This window comes from Panthera pardus, unplaced genomic scaffold, assembly GCF_024362965.1.
Source record: "Panthera pardus isolate Hobbes unplaced genomic scaffold, ASM2436296v1 HiC_scaffold_6, whole genome shotgun sequence".
In the NCBI taxonomy this organism is placed as follows: domain Eukaryota; kingdom Metazoa; phylum Chordata; class Mammalia; order Carnivora; family Felidae; genus Panthera; species Panthera pardus.
Window position 1 is genome coordinate 116,104,967 of NW_026526991.1, and position 18,097 is coordinate 116,123,063.

General features: G+C 37.1%; 1 protein-coding gene across 1 annotated transcript in view; it reads right to left on the minus strand.

The window, feature by feature from the left end:
* Positions 1 to 17,130, minus strand: part of RAB18 (RAB18, member RAS oncogene family) — a 37,463-nt gene extending 20,333 nt beyond the window's left edge. The window contains exons 1-2 of the mRNA XM_019465267.2: positions 16,826 to 17,130; positions 11,951 to 12,006 (exon numbers count right to left, since the gene is read on the minus strand). Coding sequence (XP_019320812.1) covers positions 11,951 to 12,006; positions 16,826 to 16,893 — 124 coding nt within the window. The 5' untranslated portion in view covers positions 16,894 to 17,130. The remainder of the gene's footprint in view (positions 1 to 11,950; positions 12,007 to 16,825) is intronic.
* Positions 17,131 to 18,097: the final 967 nt, after the last annotated feature.

Below are 18,097 nucleotides of genomic sequence, written 5' to 3' on the forward strand. Positions count from 1 at the left end.
GATGTTTCCTCAAAAAGCTAACAATAGAATTACCACATCATGCAGCAATTCCACTCTTTGGGCATAAAGAACTGACAGCAGGAGCTCAGATACTTGCACAACAATATTTACAGCAGTATTATTCACAACAGAAGGCTGTGGCAATTCGAGTGTCCATGAACAGATGAACAGATAAACAAAATGTGGTTTATACATACCATGGAACATTATTCAGTCATAAAATAGAATGAAATTCTGATACATTAAGCTATAAGATGGAATGAAATTCTGATATATGCTTCAAAATGGATGAACTTTACATACATTATGCTAAGTGAAATAGGCTACTCACAAAAGGACAGATAGTGTATAATTCTACCTATATGAGGGACCTAGAATAGACAAGTTCATAAGGATAGAAGGCAGAATAAAGGTTACTGCAGACTGAAGGGGAAGTGGAGTGAGAGCTTTAACTGGCAAAGTTTAACTGGCAAAGAGTTCCTAGTGTTTGAGGTAATGAAAAAGTTCTGAAAATGGATAGTCGTGATGGTTGCAAACAATACAAATGTACTTAATGCTACTGAATTGTAAACTTAAAAATGGTTAAAATGGTCAATTTTGTGTTATGTATAGTTTACCACAATGAAAAATAAAATAGATAACTGAAGAGCCCTGAATCTATTTAAGAAATTGAATCTATAGTTACAAACCTTTCCACAAAAAAAAATATCAGGGCCAGAGTGAATTCTACTGAACATTTAAATAATAATCCATTCTAAACAAACTCCTCCAGGAAACTGAGGAAGAGTGAATACTTTCTTAGTCACTCTATGAGTTGTGCCTTACCCTGATTCCAAAACCAAAGACATTAAAGTTAAAAAACTATAGGGGCACCTAGGTGGCTCAGGAGGTTGAGTATCCAACTCTTGATTTCAACTCAGCTCATGATCCCAGGGTCATGGGATAGAGTCCCATGTTGGGTTCTGTGCAGAGCATGGAGCCTGCTTAAGATTCTCTCTCTCCCTCTGCCCCTCTCCTCCACTCATGGGTTCTCTCTCTCTCTCAAATAAAAATATTTATATATACATATATGTAATTAGAAACTATAGATTAATATCCCTTATGACTAGACATGAAAATCCTAAATAAAATTTTATCATAACTAATACAAATATGTATAAAAGAACAACACATCACATAACCAAGTGGGGTTATCTTAGGAACAAAAGGTTGATTTAACACTGAAAAAAGCAATGTGGACTTTACTACATTAAACTAAAAAAAGAAACTTCATATGATCATCTCAACAAATGCAGAAAATGTACTTAACAAAATTCAACATGCATTCCTGATAAAACCTCTCAGTAAACTAGAAACAGAAAGGAAATCTCTCAACCTGATAAAGGGCATCTATGAAAAAATACACCTAACATCTCACTTAATAGTAAAAGACTTAATGTTTTCCCCTTTATACCAGGAATAAAAGAAGGATATCAGCCCTCATCACTTCTCTCAACTTTTTTTTTTTTTTTTTTTTTTTTTTTTAGCCAGGGCAATAAGAAATAAAAAAGTCATCCAGATGGGAAAGAAAAAGATGTAGAAATTCAATGGAATATACGGGATTAAAAAAAAAATGTTCCTAGAACTATTAAGCAAGTTCAGCAAGGTTGGAAGATACAAACTAAACATTTAAAAAAAAGTATTTCTATATATTAGCAATTAGCAAAGGATTTTTTTAATTTTAATACCATCTTTTTTTTTTAATTTTTTTTTTTTTAACGTTTATTTATTTTTGAGACAGGGAGAGACAGCATGAACGGGGGAGGGTCAGAGAGAGAGAGGGAGACACAGAATCTGAAACAGGCTCCAGGCTCTGAGCTGTCAGCACGAGCCTGATGCGGGGCTTGAACTCACAGACCGCGAGATCATGACCTGAGCCGAAGTCGGACGCTCAACCGACTGAGCCACCCAGGCGCCCCTTTAATACCATCTTTTAATAAAAATCTATTAAATATTTAGGGCTAAATCTGACAAAAGATGTAAAAAACATGTAACCACTCTGAAATTTTAAAAGACCTAAATGAACAGAGACATTTAATTTGTTCTCTGATCATAAGACTCAATATTGTTAAAAGGTTAATTCTCCCCAAATTGATCTATATAGATTCAACTGCAATCCCTACAAAAATCCTGGCAAGCTTTTGTTTGTAAATCAACTATCTAATTATAAAAATTAATTGGGAAATGCAAAGAAACCAGAATAACCAAAATAATTTTGAAAAAAGTACAAAATTGGTAGACCAACAATATATGACTTCTAGATCTATTATAAAGCTACAGAAATCAAGATAGTAAGGCACTGACATAAAGACAAATAAATTAATGAGACAGAGTCCAGAAACAGACTCACACATATATAAACAACTGATATTTTTACAAAGGTCCAAAAGCTATGCAGTACAGAAGGGACAGTCTTTTCAACAAATGATTTTAGAACATATACACAATAGGGCAGGTGAGGGGAGGAGGAAAAAGAACTTTGATTCATATATGTTTTATACTGTACCCAAAAATTAAATCAAAATGAAGCACAGACCTAAAGTAGCACATAAAACTGTAAAACATCTAGAGGAAAACATAGGGAGAAAATCATTCCAACCCTCTGTTAAGCAAAAGGGTACAACACTGAAACCATCATTTTTTTTTTGAGGGGGCAGGCAGCTCTCAAGTGCACACACCTGGGGCAGAGGGAGGGAGAGGGAGACAGAGAGGGATGGAGGGAGGCTCTATGCCCAGTGCAGAGCCAGACACAGGGCTCAATATCATGACCATGAGACCATGACCTTAGCCAAAATCAAGAGTGGGACCCTTAACTGACTGAGCCACCCAGGTGCCCCTGAAACCACTACTGATAAGAAAAAATTGACAAATTGAATTTCATCAAATTACGAATTTCTGCTTTTAGAAATTTGTTAAGAAAATGACAAGAGGAGCCACAGACTAAGAAAATATCTGCAAAGCACATATCATGTAATAAGGGACTTACATGCAGAATAAAGAACTCTCAAAACTCAACAATAAGGAAAAAAAATTTAAAAATGAACAAAAGATTTACACACTTCACACACACACTCAAAATACAGATAGCTAGCTAGCAAATATGAACTTTAAAGACACTCAACATCATTTATCAGTAGGCAATGCAAATTAAACTACAATGAGATTACCAAGACGTACATATTGGAATGGTTAAAACTTTTAAATCTGATTGTGCTAAGTGTAAAAGGGGAGGATGCAGAGAACAGGAACTTCCATACACTACTAGTGGGAATGTAAAATGATGCAATCACTCTATTAAAAAATGGATGAAAGTTAAACATGCATTTACCGTATGATCCAGCAATCCTATTACTGGTCTATTTACTCTAAGGTTATAAAAATTAATATTTATATAAAATCCTGTACCTGAATGCTTATAACAGGTCTATTCATAACCATCAAAAACTGGAAACAATCCAGTGTCCTATAATAAGTGGATGGATAAATCAACTCTGCAACATCCATGCAATGGAATACAACCCAGCAATAAAAAGAAACAAATGACGGGGTGCCTGGGTGGCTCAGTCGGTTAAGCATCCAACTTCAACTCAGGTCATGATCTCATGGTTCGTGAGTTTGAGCCCGCGTTGGGCTCTGTGCTGACAGCTCAGAGCCTGGAGCCTGCTTCGGATTCTGTGTCTCCCTCTCTCCCTGCCCCTCCCCCACTCATGCTCTGTCTTTCTCTCTCTCAAAAATAAACAAACATTAAAAAAAAAAAAGAAACAAATGACTGATGTGCAACAGCTTGGATATAGTTCAAAGGTACTATGTTAAGTGAAAAAAGTCTAAAAAGTTTGCATAATATATTCCATTTACATGACATTCTCAAAAAGATAAAATTATAGTGATGAAGACTGAGCAGGGGCAGTCTTCAGGGGCTAGAGGCAAGGAAAAAATAAGACTGAAAAGGCAATAGGTAGTTTTTTGGGGGGATGATGAAACTGCTTAATATCTTGACTGTGGTAATAGTTAAATGACTATACAAATTTGTATAATACACGTTAAAATTCAAAAAACCTGTATCCCCAAAAAAGTCAATATTACTGGGGTATAACTTTTAAAAAACATATGCTAGTAACAGAACATATCAAAAATATTTTCTGAAAGAATAAATTATCAGAGAACATGTATTATCTCTGCTCCTTTCCTATTTAAGATTTACTTTGGTGCTAAGTCTAAGACTGATTTTGTAAAATTTTTCCATGGGCTTTTAAAGTAATGACTTCTTCACTTAAAAGATTTGTCAGTTAAGGGGTGCTTGGCTGACTTTCAGTACAGCATACAACTCTTGATCTTGGGGTTGCAAGTGCAAGCTTCATGTTGGGTGTAGAAATTACTTAAAATCTTTAAAAAAAGAGATTTGTTGATTGTGTTATGCTATTTCCCTATGGCCGCATTTGTGTCTTTTGGATTTATTTATGAAAAAGATATAACAAATCTCCTAATATAACTGTATTCTCATCATATTATTCCCTTGTGTTTTGAATTGGTTTTGGTTATATATATACACGTATATATATATATATATACGTGTATATATATATATGTGTGTGTGTATATATATATATACATATACACATATATATGTGTATATGTATGTATATATCATCTATGTTTGGTGCCTACTTGTTTAAGACTGTTATAACTACACTGTTAATTAATTGGGCCTTTCATTATTGTAACTGTCCTATTTCGTTATGTCCAGTGCATTAACCTTAAATTCTACTTTAAATTACCTTATAGTACTGCCTCTGCTTTTGTATTGTTTACATTTGCCTGGCCCATCCCTTTATTTTCAACCTTTCATTATTTAAGTACTCCTCAATTCCATTTGACAATATAAATTCTTAGGAGGCCTGGATCTATTCACATTTAATTAACTGATATATTTTAATTCTATTGCTTCCTTCTCATGTTTAACATTTTTGGCATTCTGCTCAAACCTGTGTTTGATCCTTTTTATTTCTGTATTACTATGCTGTGATTAAAAGATTACCAAGTTAGAAGTTAGGAGGCTGGGTTCAGTCTCAGCTCTCTTACTGAGGTCTAGAAGGTGACGTCTAGATAGGCAGGAGGTTAATCTCTTTAAGTCAATTTCCCCCTTCTCATCAAGGAATATAAAACTTGCTGCTTTACCTGGGTTTTAGTTTTTTGGTGGGAGGGAGGGTGGAGAACATCAGGGGAAGGGGACATCAAGAGGGATACTATAAGAGCTTTAAGGATCCAATGGGGAACAAGATTATAAGGACCTAGATCTCCAAATCTGAGTTTACAAACAACTTTAAAAGTATCAACAATGAAACGAGGGAAGTGCTCTGCTACCCAGAGGATAGAGTAAATATGTTTTAAGAGTTAAGAAAGAGTGGAAGCTAGGGGTGAGAAATGAAGATGTACAAAACCTCATGAAGATTAAAGTCTGGGAGATGAAGAATAACCTGGGAGGCCAGGGGTTTTTGTGATGACTACTCAGAGAGGGACAAACAATAATGGTTTTAGGGCAAAAAGCAATAGCAAGTTTAAAAATGTTTGAGAGGAAAGCGGGGGCGGGGTGGGGGGGGCGGTGTGGAGGAAGGTCTTCTGAGAGAAGTAGGCTGAATTCCAAGACCCCAACTTGACTCCTCCTGATGGACAGGAAGCTGGTAGAGGGTTGGATGGTCTTACTCCAAATGAATATCATTACCCAATAAATAAGAAATAAAGTGACAACAAAATAGCCTGGGAATTAGGAAACACATCCCTAAATCAAAGATTTCAAATGTTTGGGGCACCTGGGTGGCTCAATCAGTTAAGCATCCGACTCTTGATCTTAGCTCAGGTCCTGATCTCGGGGTCATGAGTTCAAACAATGCAGTAGGCTCTGTACTGGGCGTGAAGCCTACTTAAAAAATAAAAATAAAAATATTCAAACGTTCAAAGAAAGCTAAACTGAAAATTCAGACTATCTAGTGTACAATGAAAAAGTACTAGACACCCTACTAAAACCTATGGGGCACAGCAAACTTGTTCTTCAAGAATATCTTTGTTAAATAAGGACTGAAAAGAAGGCAACTTAATACTCATCATAAGAAACTAACAAAATAAACCAAAAGAAAAGTAGGAAAAAAATGAAGCAATTTCTCAAACAATTAAATAAATATGTTACTAAGAAAAGACAGACTACAAAAACATCCAAGTTTAGAAATGAAGGAAAAGCATAAACAATTAAGATAAGTTGGGAGGCTTTCCCAGTTCCACTCCCAAGGCTGTCCTAAGAAATAGAAAACCGGAAGAGGTTAGAATGGTAAAGAAGGGAGAAGGATCAGAATGACTCACAGGTAAAATGTAACCTCTACAGAACAGATAGTTCCAATATTGAAGCTAATAAAGACAATTTTAAAAGATAGAAAACCCTTTCATTTTATAAACCAGTACAACTTTAATATAAAATCCTGTTTTTAAAAAAATAAAGACTATCTTGTGTACAAAAACAGACGTAAAACTCCTAAACTATTAGTCAACATAATCCAGAAATATGTCAAAAATATGAGCGAAGACCTATCTAGGAAAGCAAGGACCCTTCCGTATTAAAAAGTCTATCAACCATTAATCAGTGCTGACAAGGCATATGAAAAAAGTCATACTCTCTCCTAATAAAACCCTTAGTAAAAGAGGAAAAAAAATTATTTACATATGATGAAGACCATTTGTCATTATTCTAAATACAGAAATGCTAGAGCCCTTTTTATTGCTTTACTCCAATTAAAATGTTTAACTGAATCAAATTACATGAAACAGAATAGTTACATTTTTCTTCTAACTACCGAATATTTCCAAATAATTTAACAGGTTTGTGTTATGGCATTAAACAAGATATATAAAGTCACTATTTTAAATAAATTGTCATTTTGTTAAGTCAGCCCAAACCATAAGGTAACTTGTGGATGGAACAGATTTGGCCGCTTGTCCTTAGAAGCCAAACACAGGTAATATGAGGGCACACTCATTAATATTTTTAAAAGCTTAACAAGGGAGTAATAAGAATCACTGACCTAAGTCAACCAATCACAACCAAAATTTGTCTACATTGAAATGTATCAAACCTCAAACCATTTTCATATATTTTAGCAATTATGTCTTACAACCAGATTAAGGAACAGTTTGTGAGCTATCTTAAATAGAGAACTCGTTTTAAATTTTCTAATTTTTTTATTTGAAAAAAAGTTTGACTTAAAGCACTTTTTCTACTCAAAGGTAAGTTACCTAAAACAGAGTAAATTAAAAAACAAAAACTTAAAAAATATTAAAAACAAAAATAAAAACTTTAACATGAAGCAAATTTTGCCCATGTAATCAAATTATATGAAATTAGTGTAACTAATTTCTACAAGATCTAACCGATCCTTACCATTTCAATTAGTTCTATTTATGCAGCCGATTAAGTACCATCATATGGCCTTGCCACAGCAGAAAAAGAAACTTTATGCCTTTTTCTTTCAAACACCCCTACGTAGCAAACAAAAGACCTGTTCAATATATTCTTACAATTTTGTGTGTGTATTTATTTTTATGTCAGAAATAATTACCTTGGGTTATACCTTTGTATCTGTTGCCTCATTCTATTTCTTCTTCTAAGATTCAAATACACATATGCTGAATCTCCTTTTCTGATTTCCACATCATTTTCTCTAATGTGTTTTAACATTTTTATTCACTTTCATAAATTCCACCCACTTTTTCCATTTCTAGCTTCCCTGTCCTTTATTTTGTTTTCCAGTCTCTACTGTCCCTTGTGATCCTTCTAATTTCACCTTCATTGCAGCGATGGTTTTATTTTCTTACCTTATTTTTCTTTCTGCTCAATCAGCTTACATTGCATTTTCTCATGCGGCTACACTATCTCTTCCCTGACCTCTTCTATCACTGCTTTGTGCTCTCAGTGGTAAATACTTCCAAAAAGTGTTTTATTTATTTTTTTTAATTTTTTTTTAACGTTTTATTTATTTTTGAGACAGAGAGAGACAGAGCATGAACAGGGGAGGGGCAGACAGAGAGGGAGTCATAGCATCTGAAGCAGGCTCCAGGCTCTGAGCCATCACCCCAGAGCCCGACGCGGGGCTCGAACTCACGGACCGCGAGATCGTGACCTGAGCTGAAGTCGGACACCCAAAGGACTGAGCCACCCAGGCACCCCCAAAAAGTGTTCTAAATTAACAAAATGGTTGGACATGATTTTCAACTCCCTTACAGAAGTATTTTTTCTGTTGAGTATGCTTTATCTGTCCTTGGTTTTTCTGCTACTTTCTTCCTTTTTGATTCTGGAAAGGTAGGAGTGGCCTTCAGCTGAAATCCTTTTGTTCATTCATCTTTAAAGGAGGTTGGGGGTTTTTTGGAAAAGCTATCTGTAAGAGGTTCATGAAGAAGGCCATAGTCACTCCAGTTCCTGACCAGAAAAACTTTGTCTTGATTCAGGGTTTTCCATGAGAATCTTTTTTTTTTTTTTTTTTTTAATTCTCAACAGCCACTGGAGACAGGCAGCCCTGAGGTTTTCAGGATGCAAAGACATCTCTTCTCTTCCCCACTGCTACAGAGACAGAAAAGTGCCAAAAAAAAAAAAAAAAAAAGCCTGTTTGGCTTCATCTCCCCAACTTCTTAGAATCAAACCAGGTACAGGGAAACTCCTGCCATCAGCTTTAAAAGCCCATGTTGCTTTTGCAAACAAGGGATTTTGGTTTTGCATCTCAGGGTGGGCCTCTCGGTTTCGTGAAGCATCTCTTGCTGGTTCCAAGCTCTATAGCTGTGGTATCTCGCTCCACTTCCCACATGCAGCCTGCTTATTCTCGCTGCTTTTGGCAGACATTCCGCCTATTTTGTGGCCTAGGGTTTTTAGCTCTCTTCTAGTTCAGTGGAATACAGCGTATGTGTTTTAGTTTTTCCCTCTCTTTGTTGTTACTCTGGCCGACTGCCAGAAAGGAAAAAAAGAAAACGCCAACTTTATTGTACCATCCTCAGACTCAAAATCTAACAAATATGTTAAAAGGATATTTTATACAAGACAAAAACTTGAGTGTCTCACCATATTATTGAAAGATAAAAGTATGCTTTCCTTACTATTTTATTGATAAAATACTAATTTTCCACAATGCACTAATTTTTACAAGGTCATTATAGCAAATGGGCTAATTGCTTTTATTTTAAAAACTCATGTGTATGTTAGTTATAACCTAAGGCAGAAAATAATCTGATGCCTAAATGTAAAAGATACTTTTCAAGACCCAGGGCCCATCTGGGGAACAAATTATGTATATACTCATCAGTATGCCGCAACCTCAGTATTTGTTTTTAAAGCAGACAAAGTCTTTTTAATAGTAAGGACAACACATAATTTATCATACTCCTCAGATTCCAATCGGGTTTGAAATGAGGACAGATGGCTTTATATTATATATGGATCATTCCCTGAGTAAAATTTTAACTCTAGGCAAATTTATTTTCCTGCCAGTTACTACCCTTCTCCTCACTATCCATTGTTAGGCATGTTCTGAGTGAAATGAAGTTTACTACCAATTTTTTAAAGGAACAAGTAATATATAAAAGCCAAATTAAAATGGATTTTAAGTTACTAGTGTTTTAAATTTTGTTTAATGTTTTTATTTTATTTTTGAGAGAGAGTGAGAGACAGAGCGTGAGCCAGGGCGGGGCACAGAGAGAGGGAAACACAGAATCTGAAGCAGGCTCCAGGCTCTGAGCTGTCAGCCCAGAGCCCGACGCGGCGCTCGAACTCACGAACCATGAGATCATGACCTGAGCCAAGGTTCGATGCTTAACCGACTAAGCCACCCAGGTGCCCCTAAATTACTAGTGTTTTAAATGACTCCTTTTCACACACATAAAAGTAAATCGGTAAATGTTAATATGCCACACAAAAGCTAAGTAATGCTTGGTATAACTGACTAAACATTTAGAGGCACTGTGAGTACATATTGATAGAAAGAAACAAAAAAGAGACCTCCTCCTTACAGAATTGTAAATAAGAAATGTAGATGGAATGATGGGACTTGAAAAATCACCGTTTGATAGCCACCACAGTTAGAATGACAGAATGACACTTCATAGTAAAGAAATTTGGCATATGTCACTTTAAGTAACCTAAATCCCATCTCAGGAATGGTACAAATATCCACCATGCTCTGAGAAACACTTTGAAGAATTCCTGTCAAAAAGGCATAACCTGAATCTAACCATGAGGATACTTTGGACAAATGCAATTGAAGGATATTCTACGATGTAAGTGACCTGTAAGAACTCCAAAAATGTCAAAGCCATGAAAGACAAAGAAAGACTGGAGAGAAATGACAACTAAATTGTGTGTGATCCTGGACTGGATCCTGGACCAGAAACAAAACATAGTTTTTTTCTTTTTTTTTCTAAATAAGACATTAGGGAGACAATTAATGAAATCTGTCTATATAGAGTAGAATTGTATCCATCTTCATTTAGGAAATACACACCAAAGTATTTAGAGGTTAATCATATCTCCAGTTTTATTCTCAATTAAAAAAAAACCAAAAAACAAAAAAAACAAGAATACTGGTATGTGTATGTAAAGGAAGAATGATAAAGCATATGTTTAAAGCACAAATATTAATGTTTGGGGCTATGCAAAAATTCTTGTACTATTTTTATAACCTTTCTCTAAGTATGAAATTATTTAACATTTGAAAAAAAAGGAAACAAAAATAAATCTACACACACAATAAATGAAAACAAATAAAGCCAGTTAAGAGAAACTCATTTTCCCTAATAATAATGCTAGGATCGTATTTACTACATTCTGCTCATCAGATCATGAAATTTTAGAGCTGTAAGAAAAATGTATTATCTCTCTGAAAACAGTGAAGTTTAGGACTGGTTCAAGGCAGAGCCAAGACTACTATCCCGCTCTGACTCAGCTCTTTCACATACTGCACACTGTCTCTTGATACTTTTCTATTGTCATCTACTCCCTAAACATGTGACATATTTTGGTAAATATTTAGCTCTATTTTCTCATGTATTCTAGTAAGCTAGTGTAGCAAACCACTTTCAGGCAATCTAAATTTCATTTTAAAAAGCCACTTAGGTATTACTGCTTCTAACAATCTTTAACAACTAATATCAATAAACCTGTTGAGTTCAGAACATATGCAAGATACTGTAGCAAATGCTAAAAAGGCAACACAGTCTGCTAGTAGGTGATACTGTTAGGTCCATGATGATAGACACCAAGTCTGCATTATTCATCATTATAACCCGACCTCTCAGGACAATGCCTGGCATACAATAAATATTCAGATAATTATATGCTGCTAAATAAAAGACAATGCATAGTACAAGAAAGAAATGTGTGTACAGATAATCATAATATCCACAGTGATAAAACAAAGTGCCATGAACCAACAAATAAAGTTAGTTTTGCTTGGTGAGATCTACAAAGGCTCCAGAAGTTTAATGAAACCAAGTTGAGCCTTGAAAGATAAAGAAGACATGAAAGCAACAGACATGGAAGCAATGGGGTGGTGAGATGAAGGATAGAAGGAATCAGATAAAACAGACTGAAGGCAAGAAAATATGTGGCATTTCTATTGAATTTTTTTTAATTTAATTTTTTTTAATTTTTTACATTTATTTATTTTTGAGAGACAGAGAGAGAGAGCGCGTGAGCAGGGGAAGGGCAGAGAGAGAGAGAGAGAGAGACACAGAATCAGAAGCAGGCTCCAGGCTCTGAGCTGTCAGCAGAGCCTGACGCAGGGCTCGAACCCACAAACCGTGAGATCATGACCTGAGCCCAAGTCGGATGCTTAATCGACTGAGCCACCCAGGCGCCCCTCTATTGAATTTTTAAATACAGGCTTACCTATCGTTGCTGCAAGTTCTGGATCAAAAGTATCATCTGTGAACCTCAAGAGCAGGCTAAAAGAGATGTTAAAAAGACAGATTAGAAATTTCTCTTTTTTCTTAACCATGTATTACATTTTGTTACAAATTAGACACAAATAAGAATAGCTGATGTTGGTCTGCTCCCACAAATACTGCCTCAGTGCAGGTATATAAATACTGCTTCAATACAGGTATATTAAATTATTGAAAATAATTTAATTATTTATTATTATAATAATTTAATTCCAATAATTAAATTATTGAAAAGGCAATAAAAGAATCCCAAGAGCAAAATAGTTTACTTAATATAGTCCCCATGCTCCCCTACATAATTCCCAAGTGTGAAAAGATTTGGGCTGTGTTTTGGTTTTGGTTTTGAACTGTACTGGTACGTCCTTGTGAGAAAACAGTATCGGCAAAAACATTATACTGTGACATGGACAAAAGGGGGGAAAATAAGTCTCTTGGAATACAACAAATTAATGTTTTGTTTAAGTCTGATGTGTAATCCACTCTGAATTCAAGTAAAAGCATACAGGTGAGAAAATCTATCATTGTGTAACAAGCAGTAGGACTACTGCCTAAGTGGGAAGAAAAGATCTAGCAAAAAGTGAGGCTAGACAGATCATACCAGAGACAGAATAACTATATTCTGGCAAATGCTAAGTAGGGTGTATGAAATCAAGTAGGCCACAGGGAGCTACTGAAAGCTTAAAAAAAAAAATGGCAAGAAATGCTCTTACATTTTGAAAATGTAGAGAAAAGTTAATGACAGGAAAAAAAAAAAAGCAAGAAAATTAACAGAAGACAACTGCCATGGTTATGGTGAGAGATAAGGACTAAATCCAGGAAACAGTAAAGAAACTAGAAGGGAAGAGATGAAATAAAAGCGAAAGACACCATTAGGAGTACTCTAAGATTATATATCTCCCAGAATTACTTATTTAATGTAAGGTAAAGTGCCAGTTATTAAAAGCTCTTCAAAAATAAAATCTAAGCTTTTCTTAAAGCCCTGGATTTATAAAATTAATCAATCCTCCCTCACATCATCTCCAACAATAGGACTAGATTGTTCTATTCACCTGTATGCATTAGTAAGATCAAGGAAAGAGCTATCAGATGTTTGAACTGAAAATATATATATATATATATATATATATATATATATATATATTCACATATATATATATATTCACATATATATATATATTCACATATATATATACATATATATTTCTACAGGTTGTAATTATTGCTGCTAGAGGGTTTGTTTTTTTGTTTTTTTTGTTATTTTGTCCAGAGTATATTGCAACACATAATAGCCTTTTGGTATTCAAAATCTGGTGTTAAGGGATTAATTCTCCTTTTCTTGGTTTTGCCTTCTTGTGTTTACCATAAAACCAGCACCACAAAAGTGAAACAAATTGTAGATTTTTCTACTTAACATTGAACCCTCTTGACTGTACTGTTTTTACTTCCAACATGAGTTAGGTGACAGCACTAACAAGGACCTTAAAAGGCTGCATTTGTAAAAATCTTCCCTCCCCAACATTAAATTTTAAGTTAATAAAAGTGAAGATTTCACTAAAAATGTAGTTACTCATAATTTTAGAATGGAAAAGGTATGTATCCATACTCAGTCACCAGAGAGATATTATTACAAAAACATAAGAACCTTATAGAGTAGTAGTAGCAATCATAACACCAGAACAATACAATAATAACAACAGTATTGGCTATGATTTATTGAACATCAACAATATGCCACACACTTGAGCCAGCGGTTCTTCTTACACAATTGCTAATCCTTACAATAACACTTGTCATTAATGGTACTTTGTCAGGAAGGACAGGGAACTGATATGGTACAAGGCAACACATTTTAACATAAGCAGAATTTAGCCAGGGGTACACTGTTAGCTGGAAATGTATTCTAAACTCTATGCTCTGCTTCCTTCTAGGCAGAGAGTCTATTTCTCCATTAGATTTTTTAAAGAATCCACAACCAGAAAATGATTAAGAACCAAAGCTCTAAAAGATGTATATTTAAGCTTTCATATTTTCAAAGTTAAAGGAGCAAAGTTAAAGGAGCAAAAGTTAAAGGAGCAGAGAGAGAGATGGAAGGAGTAACTACCACTGTATCACTGAGAGGAGACCAAGTTTCCAATAAACAGTGTGATCATAATTAGTCTGCCTTTCCTAATTTACAAATGAAATTGGCCAAAAAGGATGGGGATACAAGAGGGATAGGAGAGACAGCAATTTAGATAATACAAAGTCTCTATAATCCATTCCAGTCTCTGAAACACTTTGCTACTTCTTTACTTCCCCACTGTGAGCCACAGAAGAATCTCATACATTTAACATCAGTTAAGGTTTGAGGGATTTCCGTTCGAACCTCATTTTTCAAATGAAGAAAGGAAGGCCTAGAGTGTTCAAGTATCACACACAAGGTCACACAAGTGACAGCACCAGTTTCATAATCCTGATCTGACTGCTATCACCCATGCTCATTATACTCCAACAGTCTGAAATAAACTGGAAAAATCACCCACTAATTTGAATTAGTTAAGATATTCTGTGTAGTGACAAAACAGATGAACATAAGGGAAAGGAAGCAAAAATAATATTAAAAAACAGAGAGGGAGACAAACCATAAGAGACTCTTAAATACAGAGAACAAGCTGAGGGTTGCTTGGAGGGATGCAGGCTGGGGGGATGGGCTAAATGGGCAAGGGGCATTAAGGAGGACACTTGTTGGCATGAGCACTGGGTGTTCCAAGTAAGTGACGAATCATTAAATTCTTTTCCTGAAATCATTATTACACCATATGTTAACTAACTTGGATTTTAATTAATTAATTAATTTAAATTTTTAAAAAAAGATGTCCTTTGTCATGCAACAATACAAGTGATGTTGCACTTCTACTAGTTCTAGATCATAGAAACTTACTGGTCAGAACAACCCTTGAAGATTGTATCTGTGACAAATGTTTTTGTACTAACTCACCTTAAAAAGCATAGGCTTCTATTTTAGCAGAGTCATTTACTCTCATCCACAAAGTGTTCAAGGGTGTCTTCCATAGTATATCACATACACCAATAGTGCTTGTCTAGTGTATCTACATCTAGATAGGTATATAGACAGATGCCAACTCTCTCCCTAAACACAATCCTTTCTTGAAAGAGGTAGTTAAAGGTGTTAAAATTTTGCAGTAAGCAGCTGAAAATTCACCATTAGGTACTTAGAAAAGCTTAGAGATTAGATCCAAACACGTTTGTTTGTCTGAGGGGAGAGAAGTAAGGAAACCAGTAAATCCATTTCACAGATTTTATGCTAGAGGAAGAACCTCAATTATGTAAACGCTCCAATTAACCTTCCAGAAAATTTCAACAGGACCTAAATAGTCATCCCTCCAATACATTTTAAAAAAGGGCCAACCAAACTTGTATTGGGTTGAACTGCAGAAAATGACATTTAACCATTCTTGAGTTCAAAATCAGCAATTTCATATGCCTTAACCTAAATGAGAGTCACATCTTATGAAAAAAAGAAAGGTCGCGAGGCTATAGAATTCCTTTTGACAATGTTCAATATATTAACTAACTTTTTAACCCTCAAATATAATAGATGGTGATCATGAAAAATATTGAAACCCTTAAATAACACACACACCGTACTATTTTGCTAGCCCATAGATTCATAAATTTATTCCCTGTTATGTGCCAATCCCCCACTCCAATATACACTGAGAACATTAAATGAGGAAAATTAGAAACTACATTGCCATACTTCAGAAATATATACAATTGCAGAACATATTACAGAATAAAATCTCAAACCCGTAAGCATCTAAACAAAAGGAAAACTTTATGAAGTGATTTGAACGATACGGTTAGCAGGAGGCACAGCCAAACCATGGAATTATTTACAGCTCCCGAAATTTGAATATTGTTTAAAAATCAAGACAGCCTAGAATATAAGCCAGTGATGATGATAATCATCAGATGGCAAGGATAACATTACTTGGAGAACTCTGTTCCAAGGCTTGAATGAAATCACACCCCGCTTGCAACACCCACCGAGCCTTCCCTGACATTTAACTCGAACTTACCGTCCGTTACCACCGTCCCTCAAGAAAAAGTCAAGAAAGAAAACACAAAATACTACTTTGTTCTTTTACCTCCAGATGATGTGGCAGAACGCGAGGTGACAATAACACGTTACTCTCAAAGGTGGTCCGCCGCTTCAACTAGTATCTTAGGCTAAGGTGAATTACTCAAGGGGTCAGAAGACCAAGGAGTTCTTTCACGGCTGACTCATAAAGAAACAGAGAAGCGGCAACGGGGTGCACCAAAATAGGCCAGGAATGTGACCTAAGGCGTCGCGAAACTTCCCGTGCAGAGCCCTGCGTGTTCAGAGAAAGCTTGACAAAGACCAAAGCGCTGAAGTTCCAACTCAACTCGCGGGGTGAATGACAGTGAGCCTGGACCCCGGGGGCCGAGACCCGGCTTCGCGCTCGGCCTCACTCGGGCCAAACCCGCCCGCCACGCCCTAGGCTGGTCGGCAGCAAACCTGCCGGCCGAGCGGCGGCCCTCGGAATTGTTTATTCGGCGCGACGGAAGGAGAAGCGATCCAGACAAGTCGGGCCTGGCACAGGCCGAGAACCGGGCGGGCGCCGGGAGGACAGGGGCCGCAAGACGGCGCGGCCCAGAGGCCGGGAAGAACCCGCGGAGCCCGCCCCCAGCCTGGCCCGCCGCCTTTACCGTTCCCGTCGCGGCCCAGCAGACAGAGGCCACGGAGGCAACAAGAGCCCCGCTGCCCTCGTCACGGCCCGCAGGCTCGCCTCACCTGGACTTGCCCACGCCACTCTCGCCGATGATGAGGATCTTCAGGGTGGTCAGCACGTCCTCGTCCATCCTGACCCTACTCCGCTCTCAGCCCAGCTGGCCGCCCGGGTCCGGCTCTCAACCCTTCACCCGAGAGAAGTGCCCGCGCATGCGCACCGCTGCACGTCTGCCACCTTCCTTTCTCCCCGGGTGTTTAGGTTGCAGGAGCCCGGGTCGCCCCAGTTCCGCCTTGAGGAAGCTCTGCGTCTGCGCAAACTCAGAGTCCCAGGCGTCTTTCCGGGGAGTTTAATTCCTCCTTTGCGCAAGCGCAGAGTGGAAGAGCCGTGGGTGATTTCGCCCTGCTTTGTAGGCTGTTAGTACTCCCCGGTCCTAACCTAACCCTCCTTCAGTGGTGTACTTGGGCAAGGACTGAGTTGCAGAGCACAACGCTCTTTTATTTCAGCAGCTGCTCATAACAGCTGCATTGCAGTAGGAAAAGTTTTGTGTTTGAAGGCAGATAATATCTTAAGTCCCAACTCCACCTGATGAGGGATAGAAGCAAAAATTTGTTCAACTTTAGCCCACAAGGCTGACCTATAGCCTGCATAGTTTTGATAAGGTTCAATTATGTGCTGGTTGCTACATTCTTAAAGGGTTTCATGCCTGCCTGTCTTACCAATTATTAATATAGAACGCAGTGAGAGGCGCCTGGGTGGTTCAGTCGGTTAAGCGTCAGACTTCAGCTCAGGTCTTGATCTCAAGGTCAGTGGGTTTGAGCCCCTCGGGGCTCTGCGCTGACAGCTGGGAACCTGGAGCCTGCTTCAGATTCTGTGTCTCCCTCTCTGCCCCTCCCCCGCTCACACTCTGTCTCTTGAAAATAAATAAATGTTAAATTTTTTTTTAATATGGAACTGAATGATAATCACCAGAGAAATCTTGTGAAAGTGGTTTTATGAGTAGAAATTCAAAGAAAAACTTTTATGATCCAATACTCCCTGCGCGTTTCCTCCACCCTGAGCACTAAGGATATAACCACCAGGTTCCTACAGCAAAAGCACAGCCCTTTCTGCCCACAGGTCCGTCCCAGTGCTACTTTAAATAAACTTACTAAGTTGTACCACAGAGCTTCCATTGCGCTCAAAGACCCCGCAATATACCGTAGTATAACCACTTTATCTAGCCTTCCGAGCCTGTTTCCCATCGCACAAAGGCAATAACACTAAGAATAATACCCACTTCTGAAAATGGTTATGAAGATTAAATGGATTAATTAGCGAACACGCTTTGTAAACTC